Raw genomic sequence first — 12,344 nt, 5'->3', positions numbered from 1 at the left:
CGGGGAAGTAAAAATAAAAAAAACTAAAATATTCTAGTTGCATAAGTGTACACACCCTTACACTAATCCTTTATTGAAACCCTTTTTGATGTGATTCCAGCACTCAGTATTTTTGGGGGAGGAGTCTATCAGCATGGCACATCCTGACTTGGCAATATTTGCCCGCTCTTCCTTTCAAAAACACTCCAAATCTGTCAAATTGCGAGGGCATCTCCTGTGCACAGCCCTCTTCAGATCACCCCACAGATTTTCCATCGGATTCAAGTCTGGGCTCTGGCTGGGTCATTCCAAAACTTTCTTCTTCTGGTGAAGCCACTCCTTTGTTGATTTGGATGGATGCTTTGGGTCGTTGTCATGATGAAAAATGGAGTTCCACTTCATGTTCAGCTTTCTAGCAGAAGCCTGAAGGTTTTGTGCCAATACTGACTGATATTTGGAGCTGTTCATAATTCCCTCTACCTGGACCAAGGCCCCAGTTCCAGCTGAAGAAAAACAGTCCCTTAGCATGATGCTGCCACCACCATGCTTCAGATGTGTTTTTGCAAACTTTAGCCGGGCTTAGATGTTTTTCTTCGTAAGAAAATGCTTCCGTCTTGCCACTCTACCCCATAGCCCAGACATATGAAGAATACGGGAGATTGTTGTCACATGGACCACACAGCCAGGACTTTCCAGATATTCCTGCAGCTCCTTTCATGTTGCTGTAGGCTTCTTGGCCGCCTCCCAGACCAGTTTTCTTCTCATCCATTTTGGAGGGATGTCCAGTTCTTGGTGATGTCACTGTTGCACTTGATGATGACTGTCTTCACTGTGTTCCATGGTATATCTAATGCCTTGGAAGTTATTTTGTACTTTTTCCTGACTGATACCTTTTAACAATGAGATCCTTCTGATGCTTTGGAAGCTCTCTGCGAACCATGGCTTTTGCTGTATGATGCGACTAAGAAAATGTCAGGAAAGACCAACTAGAACAGCTGAACTTTATTTGGGGTTAATCAGAGGCACTTTAAATGATGGCGGGTGTGTACTGACTCCTATTTACCATGATTTTGAATGTGATTGCTTCATTCTGAACACAGCTACATCCCCAGTTAAAAGAGGGTTGCACACTTATGCAACCACATTATTTTAGTTTATGTTTACTGCCCCCGCCCATAAGATTTCAGTTTGTTTTTCAATGGAGTTATACAGTTTCTAGGTCACATTATAGGTGGAAAAAGTTCTGAAATTATTTATCTTTGTCTAATATTTTTATATCAGAGAAACCTGACGTTGTAACAGGGGTGTGTAGACTTTTTATATCCACTGTATATAAGTAAACTCTGTATGTATCCATTGGAAGTCTTTCTTTCCTGGCATAGCAATAGCATCATACTGTTATGGGCTGTCGTTTCTTCAGTAGGAGAGCGTTAAGGCCCCAGCATTATGAGCATTGATGAGCTTCGCAGCGTATTCTCCACCCCTGTCAGTGTTCTCTAACCAGCTCACACGTTATCCCTAACAAGGACACCAGTGAATTGTAATTTATTATGTATATCCTCAGGCAGAATACATCAAGAATAATGGTCCTTCTGTACAGACACCAGTTATACACCAGCTGTCGGTTATTTACTGCAGGTTATTATGGGGGGATCTGGTTGGTATTAATGCCAGGACATTATTTCTGTCAGGAAATTTGTTTTTTAATAAAGTGATGCAATTTATTGGGTAATTAAATCGATTGAGGAGTAAAGCTCTGAAAGCATGTTCGTTTTGTTAGGTCTGGTACCTGGGTCAGGGAATGATGTATGACATTCTGTTGGCAAGGAAAATAAAATCGTATTTGGCAACCAGTTAATTTCACCTTCCTTCTCTAGTTTTCCTTTACCCGTTCCTTTGTCAACACGCTTTTCTGTTTTCTGTTTCCTCTTCTTCTCTCCCCATAACGAGGTTTGTTGTTGTTTTACTGTTCTCCTTTTCTTCCATCTCTTCTTCCCCAACCTCTTTCCTCTTCCACCTTCTGACTTTTCTGCCTTTTTATTTCTTCCTCCCCTTTTATTTCTTCCTCCCCTTATTCTCTTCTGGCTTCTCTGCATTCCCTGTCGTCCTCCCCTCTCTCTTTTCAAGGCTCTTTTTCTTTTTCTCTCATCCCCTTACACACGTCTAGTTCCTCTGCTTTCCCTTTTCCCCCAATTTTCTTCTGGCTCCACTGCCTTTCTTTTTCCCCCCTCCCTCTCCTGGCTTTCCCTCCTCTCTCCCACATCCAGTTCCTCTGCCTTCCCTCCTCCTCCTCCTCTCTCCCACTTCCGGTTCCTCTGCCTTCCTTCTCCTCCTCTCTCCCACTTCTGGTTCCTCTGCTTTCCTTCTCCTCCTCCCCTCTCCCACATCCGGTCCCTTTGCCTTCCTTTTCCTCCTCCCCTCTCCCACTTCTGATTCCTCTGCCTTTGTTTTCTGCCTCCCCTCTCCCGCCTCCGGTTCCTCTGCTTTCCCTTTCTTGCTTCCCTCTCCTCCCTTCCTCTCCCACATCTGGTTCCTCTGCCTTCCCTTTCCTCCTCTCATCTCCCTGGCATGGCTTCTCTGCCTTCTTTTTCCTGCTCCACTATCCCACTTTCAGTTCCTCTGCTTTCCCTTTCCTGCTGTCCACTCCCACTTCTGGTTCCTCTGTCTTTCTTTCCCTCCTCCCCTCTTCCACTTCCGGTTCCTCTGCCTTCTCTTTCTTCCTCTCACACTCCCAATTCCTCTGGTTTCCTTTTCCTCCTCCCCTCCCCCACTTCTGATTTCTCTGCCTTCCTTTTCCTCCTCCCCTCCCCCACTTCTGATTTCTCTGCCTTCCTTTTCCTCCTCCCCTCCCCCACTTCCGGTTCCTCTGCCTTCCTTTTCTTCCTCCCCATTTCCGGTTCCTCTGCCTTCCTTTTCCTCCTCCCCTTTTCCACATCCGATTCCTCTGCCTTCCCTTTCCTGCTCCCCTCTTCCACTTTCAGTTACTCTGCCTTCCTTTTCCTCCTCCTCTCTCCCACATCCAGTTCCTCTGCCTTCCCTTTCCTCATCCTCTCTCCCACATTCGGTTCCTCTGCCTTCCCTTTCCTCATCCTCTCTCCCACATTCGGTTCCTCTGCCTTCCCTTTCCTCCTCCCATCTCCCACTTCCAGTTCCTTTGCCTTCCCTTTCCTCCTCCTCTCTCCCCCTTTCCTCCTCCTCTCTCCCCCTTTCCTCTGCTTTGCCTTTCCTCCTCCCCTCTTCCTCTCCTGGCTTCTCTACCTTCCCTATCCTCATCCCCTGTACCTCTTCCAGGCACTTTTTCTTTCTTTCTTCCCCTTACGCACTTCCAGCTCAACTACCTTCCCTTTTCCCCTCCCTCGCCCTCTTCTGGCACCTCTGCCACCCCTTTCCTCCTCCCCTCGCCCTCTTCTGGCACCTCTGCCTCTCCTTTCCTCCTCCCCTCTCCCACTTCTGTTTCCTCTGCTTTCCCTTTCCTCCTCCCCTCTCCCACTTCTATTTCCTCTGCTTTCCCTTTCCTCCTCCCCTCTCCCACTTCGATTTCCACTACTTTCCCTTTCCTCTTCCTTTTACCCATTTCCAGCTAATCTGCTTTCCCTTTCATACCTTCCTTCTGTTACCTCTTCCTTCCCTTCCTCCTCCTCTCTCCCTCTACAGTTTCTCTGCCTTCCCTTTCCTTCTCCCTTCTTCCAGCTCCTCTCCCTTTCCTTTTTCCCTTTTCATTTTCCTTCTTTACGGTTCCTCTGCCTTCCCTTTCCCTCCTCTTCCCTTTCCCTCCTCTTTCCTCCCCATCCTTTGCACCAACAGGAAAATGAAAAGGAAGATTTGCCTTGACAATCGGAAAGTTCTTCCTTCGGAGAGTCTGATAACGTAGATGTCTCATTATGTATAAACAGCTGCTAAATTCTGCTTCTTGGCCTCTTATGTCTCCTCTGTGGTAATGGCTGACATTGCCATGTGATAAATGATATATACAGTATATGTATCTCAATCAGCATCCAACCCCGGCTGGAAAATACCTTGAGATGCTGACTGGATACTAAGGTCCCCATTTACCTTCCTTTAGTATCTAATTAAACACTTCTGATGGAAACAGAAGTTCACCAATTCGTCTTGTGAGCTCATACACCATCATCCTGGACCGTCCTGCTCATCTCTCCATTTGTTCTTTGGTGGCACCTTTGCCTGGTTGGGGTTGTGGGGTAAAGTTGCATAATCCACCTTTATTGCCTCCACACGTGTCCTGATCATTCATCCTGGAAGGTCTTGCACTCGGTAGGACAGAGTCTCTATTAACCTTCTCTTCCTCCGCCTTTTTTTTTTTCTTCAACAGAGGAGCAAAGAGCTGAATATCAGGTTAATTGTGTTTTTATACCTGCCCCCCCCCCCCCCCCTCTCCATGCTTCTGTTTGTGTGCCCCCCTGTCATGGTTGTGGTTAATATTCGGGGTTGGTGGTATGAGTGCTGATGACAAAGCCAAGAGATGCTAAGTGCAGAGACGCCGAGCCTTTTATGTCCAATGGGCTTGTTCTGTGCAGAGTGATGGAGACCGCTCTCTACAGAGGAACAGTGTCTGGCCGGGCAGGTGAATGGAGCCTGTCTTCTCCTTGTACAGGAATAGGTTCTGGTTTTTTTTTTTTTCATTTAATTTTTTTTTTAGTGCATGGAGATTATAGGCTGGGTAGCACAGGAGAAATAACGCTTGTTTAGTGCATGAGGAATAAAGCCTGGTTGGTGCATGGGGAATAGAGCCTGGTTATTACATGGGGAATAGAGCCTGGTTATTACATGGGGAATAGAGCCTGGTTATTACATGGGGAATAGAGCCTGGTTATTACATGGGGAATAGAGCCTGGTTATTACATGGGGAATAGAGCCTGGTTATTACATGGGGAATAGAGCCTGGTTATTACATGGGGAATAGAGCCTGGTTATTACATGGGGAATAGAGCCTGGTTATTACATGGGGAATAGAGCCTGGTTATTACATGGGGAATAGAGCCTGGTTATTACATGGGGAATAGAGCCTGGTTATTACATGGGGAATAGAGCCTGGTTATTACATGGGGAATAGAGCCTGGTTATTACATGGGGAATAGAGCCTGGTTATTACATGGGGAATAGAGCCTGGTTATTACATGGGGAATAGAGCCTGGTTATTACATGGGGAATAGAGCCTGGTTATTACATGGGGAATAGAGCCTGGTTATTACATGGGGAATAGAGCCTGGTTATTACATGGGGAATAGAGCCTGGTTATTACATGGGGAATAGAGCCTGGTTATTACATGGGGAATAGAGCCTGGTTATTACATGGGGAATAGAGCCTGGTTATTACATGGGGAATAGAGCCTGGTTATTACATGGGGAATAGAGCCTGGTTATTACATGGGGAATAGAGCCTGTTTGGTGCACAGGAATAGAGCTTGGTTGGTGCACGGGGAATAGAGCCTGTTTGGTGCACAGGAATAGAGCCTGTTTGGTGCAGGGGGAATAGAACCTGTTTAGTACATGGGCAATAGGGCCTGTTTAGTGCATGGAGAATGAAGCCTGGTAGGTATGTGGGGAATAGGGCCTGTTTAGTGCATGGGGAATAGACTCTGGTTGGTACATGGGGAACAGAGCTTGGCTAGTTCTCTTGTTCATAGGGAACAGAGGCTGGCTGGTGCACGGGGGACGGAGGCTGGCTGGTGCACGGGGGACGGAGGCTGGCTGGTGCACGGGGGACGGAGGCTGGCTGGTGCACGGGGGACGGAGGCTGGCTGGTGCACGGGGGACGGAGCCTGGCTGGTGCACGGGGGACGGAGCCTGGCTGGTGCACGGGGGACGGAGCCTGGCTGGTGCACGGGGGACGGAGGCTGGCTGCTGCACGGGGAACGGAGGCTGGCTGGTGCACGGGGGACGGAGCCTGGCTGGTGCACGGGGGACGGAGGCTGGCTGGTGCACGGGGGACGGAGCCTGGCTGGTGCACGGGGGACGGAGCCTGGCTGGTACATGGGGAATAGGGCCTGGTTGGTACATGGGGAATAGGGCCTCTTTAGTGCATGAGGAATAGACTCTGGTAGGTAAATGGGGAATAGAGCTTATCTAGTTCATAGGGAACGGAGCCTGTTTGGTGCACGGGGGAACGGAGCCTGTTTGGTGCACGGGGGAACGGAGCCTGTTTGGTGCACGGGGGAACGGAACCTGTTTGGTGCACGGGGGAACGGAGCCTGTTTGGTGCACGGGGGAACGGAACCTGTTTGGTGCACGGGGGAACGGAGCCTGTTTGGTGCACGGGGGAACGGAGCCTGTTTGGTGCACGGGGGACGGAACCTGTTTGGTGCACGGGGGACGGAACCTGTTTGGTGCACGGGGGACGGAACCTGTTTGGTGCACAGGGAATAAATACAGTGCAAATACTAGAAAGTGTTTTTGGTGTGACTGTGTGTATAGCACCAATGACGGCAGGACTGTTTGATCATCTCATAGTCTCCTTCACAAGTAGCAGTATGACGTGTGCACAGGAGGATGGAGAATGTATGTGTAGCATGTATACTGGTCTGCAGTGGAATTGAATGTGCCTGTCATGTATTCTGGTCATGGAAATGTATTTGTGATATGTATTATGCATACCGCACAAGATGTATATGAAGAAGTGTGGGTGAGAGGTGCTGAATCTGGGGTTACTCCAAATTCTGGTATGGAGAACAGGACTTCTTTTTGTTAGGCTGCTCTCCGGCACAAGGCAGCCTTTTGGGGCGTCTTGGATAAAATCTAGAGAAAGTAAGTGAACACAAGCATGACACCAAAGATTCTATAGTCTCATCATAGAAATCCAAAGGTTCCAATACGTTTCCCTGGCTGAGCCCCCCTTCATCAGGGCTTGCAGCGGTGTTAGCTGGAAGGAAGAGGACCTGGTTATCATGGCATTACGTATCAGCAGCTAGGAGTAAGCCCTGATGAAGGCTGTATATTTGTAGCCCCCGAAACGCATTGATTTCTATGTGGATACAAATATTTCCAGACTTCAGAATTCTTTGGGGTGACACCCTTTTTTGTTCTGGAAGCGGGTGTATATGTGACATATCCTGGAAGCTGGAGATTGTGTGTGTTGTGTATACTGGAGACAGGAGGATGAGTATATGGGATGTATGTACTAAAAATGGACATGATATATGTTGTATGTACTGGAACACGGCCCGTGTGTATTGTTATGTTGTGTGCGGTGGAGAGTACGACTGGAAGTGTCTGTTGTGTCTTTTGATAATTCAATCATCTCCTTGCTTTTTTTCAACTATTAACTTTATTTTGTTTCCACTTCAGACCCAGGACGATGGAGACCCATCCAAGCCACCGTGGTTTAAAGGCGGGTGAGTGTCCGAGCGTTCTGACTTCTGTATATGCTTGGCTGATAGAACACACCTCTTCTTAAAATGATAAATGAAAACGGAACTAAACTGTCTCCATCCACATGAACTATTTTCATCTTTATTCTAGTATTAGTAAATACAGTATATCGGATTTACTTTTTTTTTTTTTTTTACATTTCTTCAGTTACTTCCTGGTTTCTGGCCTAGGCCAAAATGATCTCATACATCCCAGGCGTCTCAGCTAAGCACAACCTTCTGCCTGCATGCCTGAGCTAAGGGATGATGAATTCCAGGAAGTAAATGCTACATGAATCCTCTGACCTTATTCAAGATATCCTTAGCTAGAACTGCATGCCTGAGCTAAGGGATGATGAATTCCAGGAAGTGAATGCTACATTAATCCTCTGACCTTATTCAAGATATCCTTTGCTATAACTGCTAGGGAGGTGTTATTACATTTCTTCAGTTACTTCCTGGTTTCTGGCCTAGGCCAAAATGATGTCATACATCCCAGGCTTCTTCTTGGGAGAAAGGGATTTCTCAGCTAAGCACAACCTTCTGCCTGCATGCCTGAGCTAAGGGATGATGAATTCCCGGAGGTGAATGCTACATTAATCCTCTAATTTTATTCAAGATATCCTTAGCTATAACTGATAGGGAGGTGTTATTACATTTCTTCAGTTACTTCCTGGTTTCTGGCCTAGGCCAAAAAAGATTACCATACATCCCAGGCGTCTCGGCTAAGCACAACCTTCTGCCTGCATGCCTAAGCTAAGGGATGATGAATTCCAGGAAGTAAATGCTACATGAATCCTCTGACCTTATTCAAGGTGTCCGCAGCTAGAACTGCTAGGGGGGTGTTCTTACATTTCTTCAGTTACTTCCTGGTTTCTGGCCTAGGTCAAAATAATGTCCTACATCCCAGGCGTCTTCTTGGGAGGAGGGGCTTTCTCAGCTAAGCACAACCTTCTGCCTGCCTAAGCTAAGGGATGATGAATTCCAGGAAGTGAATGCTTCATGAATCATCTGACCTTATTCAAGATATTCTTAGCTATAACTGCTAGGGGGGTATTATTACATTTCTTCAGTTACTTCCTGGTTTCTGGCCTAGGTCAAAATAATGTCCTACATCCCAGGCGTCTTCTTGGGAGGAGGGGCTTTCTCAGCTAAGCACAACCTTCTGCCTGCAAGCCTGAGCTAAGGGATGATGAATTCCAGGAAGTAAATGCTACATGAATCCTCTAACCTTATTCAAGATGGCCACAGCTAGAACTGCTGGGGGGAGGGGGCTTCTCAACAAAATAAATCATGGAGACATGGATGGACGGGCACATTTGCTTTGAATTTTACAAATGTATTAAATAGTGTTTTCAGTTTGTGGTGCTCAGATGTAGTTTATTTCCACATTAACCTCTTCACGCCAACCGCACACAAATGTGCGCCCTCCCTGCGTCTGGGCCGAGCGGCCGCACATTTGCGTTCTATGAAGAAAAAACATATGTGCTGAGAGCACGCTCCCAGCACACGTCCGGTACTCATGGAAAGGTCCCCATCTCCTCTTTCGATCGGGACCTTTCCTGATCATGTGACCGCCGTGACGACCGCCTTGACATGATCCCTACATCCCGGCTTCTGAAACTCTTAAAGGGCCGGGAGGCGCCGGCGTGAAAGGGTTAAGATGGAATCATTCATCAGACGGTATTTCTATGCAAGACACATAAAAACTGTACATTAAATTCTTGCTGCATAAATATTATCGAGCAACAAATGTAATTAAACCCGCAAGTGGCCGATAATATATTCCTCTGCACATCACAGGCGTGTACGGCCTTCTCTTATCGTATTTGCTTTGTTATCGCTTTCATCTTTTTATTGTTTGATGACAATAGAACAGCCCCCACCCCCCCACGACTCACTACCAATGAAAGAGCCACTAGTGACTGTTCACTATATAGTGTTATTTTTATCATTCTTATTTTTAAAACTGAACAATGTTTTGTTTTTTTTAATTGTTTTCTTGCAAGAGTTCGAACCTTTGTGAGACTTTGTTGCGGTGCGGTCTCTGCCCCCCCCCCCCCCCCACCGGGGGAGATTCCCTTCACATCCTGTGTGGATGTTTATGTAGGGCGTAAATGTAAGTGTGGAAACCAATAGCAATAAATAACATTTACAAAACTTCTAGTGGTGCACCAACATGAAAATTCTGGTGCTGAAACCAAAAATTCAGGATGCATTTAGTTGAAGACGGAAACAGATTCTTAAATTTTTTTTTTTTTTCATTTAAAGTGTTGCTAAACCCAGGACCCCGCATTCACTATATCCGCTCTCCCCGGACCCCGCATTCACTATATCCGCTCTCCCAGGACCCCGCATTCACTATATCCGCTCTCCCCGGACCCCGCATTCACTATATCCGCTCTCCCCAGACCCCGCATTCACTATATCCGCTCTCCCCGGACCCCGCATTCACTATATCCGCTCTCCCCGGACCCCGCATTCACTATATCCGCTCTCCCCGGACCCCGCATTCACTATATCCGCTCTCCCCGGACCCCGCATTCACTATATCCGCTCTCACCGGACCCCGCATTCACTATATCCGCTCTCCCCGGACCCCGCATTCTCTATATCAGCTCTCCCCGGACCCCGCATTCACTATATCCGCTCTCCCCGGACCCCGCATTCACTATATCCGCTCTCCCCGGACCCCGCATTCACTATATCCGCTCTCCCCGGACCCCGCATTCACTATATCCGCTCTCCCCGGACCCCGCATTCACTATATCCGCTCTCCCCGGACCCCGCATTCACTATATCCGCTCTCCCCGGACCCCGCATTCACTATATCCGCTCTCCCCGGACCCCGCATTCACTATATCCGCTCCCCCCGGACCCCGCATTCACTATATCCGCTCTCCCCGGACCCCGCATTCACTATATCCGCTCTCCCCGGACCCCGCATTCACTATATCCGCTCTCCCCGGACCCCGCATTCACTATATCCGCTCTCCCCGGACCCCGCATTCACTATATCCGCTCTCCCCGGACCCCGCATTCACTATATCCGCTCTCCCCGGACCCCGCATTCACTATATCCTTTCTCCCCGGACCCCGCATTCACTATATCCCCTCTCCCCGGACCCCGCATTCACTATATCCCCTCTCCCCGGACCCCGCATTCACTATATCTGCTCTCCCCGGACCCCGCATTCATTATATCCGCTCTCCCCGGACCCCGCATTCACTAAATTCGGTCTTGTGGTATCACTGAGAATGCAGCCTATCCCTTCACTGGAGAGCGGTGACATCACTGAGAATGCAGTCCATTCACTAGAGAGCGGTGACATCACTGAGAATGCAGCCTATCCCTTCACTAGAGAGCAGTGACATCACTGGGAAGGCAGCATATCCATTCACTAGAGAGCGGTGACATCACTGAGAATGCAGCCTATCCCTTCACTAGAGAGCAGTGACATCACTGAGAAGGCAGCATATCCATTCACTAGAGAGCGGTGACATCACTGAGAAGGCAGCCTATCCATTCACTAGAAACCGGTGACATCACTGAGAAGGCTGATTATCATTAACTAGAAATAGATGATGTCACTGAGAATGTAGCCTATCCATTCCCTAGAGCAGCCATTCTCAACCTTTTTCCCCTAGAGGAACCCATAACAAAGGTCATGTTTCAGGGAACCATTGCTTAACCCAATTCATCGGAGGTCAGTGAGAAGAATTCCTCTTACATTCATATGCAATGGGAAGAATGCCCCCCTTATAGAAAGCTAAAAAGGTAATGGTGTCATGCTGCTGGCTCTGCTATGTGGGCTGCAGATCTATGCAGTCAGCACCAAATGAGAAGTCAATGAGTCACAGGTCTGCAGGAACCCTAGTTGAGAATGGCTGCACCAGAGATCAGTGGCATCACTGACAGCACAGCCTATTGCTAATAATAGATTGGTGATGTCACCGAGTGTGCAGCCTATTAATTAATTGGAGACCAGTGACATCATTATAATTACAACTACTCCATTTACTAGAGATCGGAGACGTTACCTTGTGTGGTGGACATCACAAGGGGAGACGGGTGGGACACAGAACACCAATAGGGGGTTCTAGGAAGAAAAGGAGAGGAAGGGCATGGGGGGGCTCTGGGAAGAATAGGGGAGAAAAAGGCATGGGAGGGCTTTGGGGAGAATAGGGGAGAAAAGGGCATGGGAGGGCTCTGGGGAGAATAGGGGAGAAAAGGGCATGGGAGGGCTCTGGGGAGAATAGGGGAGAAAAGGGCATGGGAGGGCTCTGGGGAGAAAAGGGCATGGGAGGGCTCTGGGGAGAATAGGGGAGAAAAGGGCATGGGAGGGCTCTGGGGAGATAATGGGAAAAAAGGGCATGGGAGGGCTCTGGGGATAATACTGGAGAAAAGGGCATGGGAGGGCTCTGGGGAGAATAGGGGGGAAAAGGGCAGGGGAGGGCTCTGGGGAACACAGGGGAGAAAAGGGCTCTGGGGAGAGTACAGGAGAAAAGGGCATGGAAGGGCTCTGGGGAAATTAGGGGAGAAAAGGGCATGGGAGGGTTCTGGGGAGAAAAGGGCATGGGAGGGCTCTGGGGAGAATATGGGAGAAAAGGGCATGGGAGGGCTCTGGGGAGAATATGGGAGAAAAGGGCATGGGAGGGCTCTGGGGTGAATATAGGAGAAAAGGGCATGGGAGGGCTCTGGGGAGAATATGGGAGAAAACGGCATGGGAGAGCTCTGGGGTGAATATAGGAGAAAAGGGCATGGGAGGGCTCTGGGGAGAATATGGGAGAAAAGGGCATGGGAGGGCTCTGGGGAGAATACGGGAGAAAAGGGCATGGGAGGGCTCTGGGGAGAATACGAGAGAAAAGGGCATGGGAGGGCTCTGGGGAGAATACGGGAGAAAAGGGCATGGGAGGGCTCTGGGGAGAATACCGAAGAAAAGGGCATTGGGGGGCTCTGGGGAGAATACGGGAGAAAAGGGCATGGGAGGGCTCTGGGGA

At 48.6% G+C, this 12,344-nt stretch overlaps 1 protein-coding gene across 5 annotated transcripts in view; it reads left to right on the top strand.

Moving 5' to 3' along the window:
- LOC149445877 (protein unc-13 homolog B-like) overlaps nt 1–12,344 on the top strand; it is a 294,951-nt gene that overhangs the window by 70,367 nt on the left and 212,240 nt on the right. For all 5 annotated transcript variants that reach the window (XM_089653343.1, XM_089653341.1, XM_089653342.1 and 2 more), the window contains 2 exons: nt 4,310–4,332; nt 7,282–7,328. In XM_089653343.1, the coding sequence (XP_089509469.1) occupies nt 4,310–4,332; nt 7,282–7,328 (70 nt within the window). The remainder of the gene's footprint in view (nt 1–4,309; nt 4,333–7,281; nt 7,329–12,344) is intronic.

This window comes from Staurois parvus, unplaced genomic scaffold (genome assembly GCF_062004578.1).
Source record: "Staurois parvus isolate SC_StPar_1 unplaced genomic scaffold, SC_StPar_1.0 ptg000706l, whole genome shotgun sequence".
Lineage (NCBI taxonomy): Eukaryota > Metazoa > Chordata > Amphibia > Anura > Ranidae > Staurois > Staurois parvus.
This window is presented reverse-complemented; position numbering and strand designations above follow the sequence as displayed.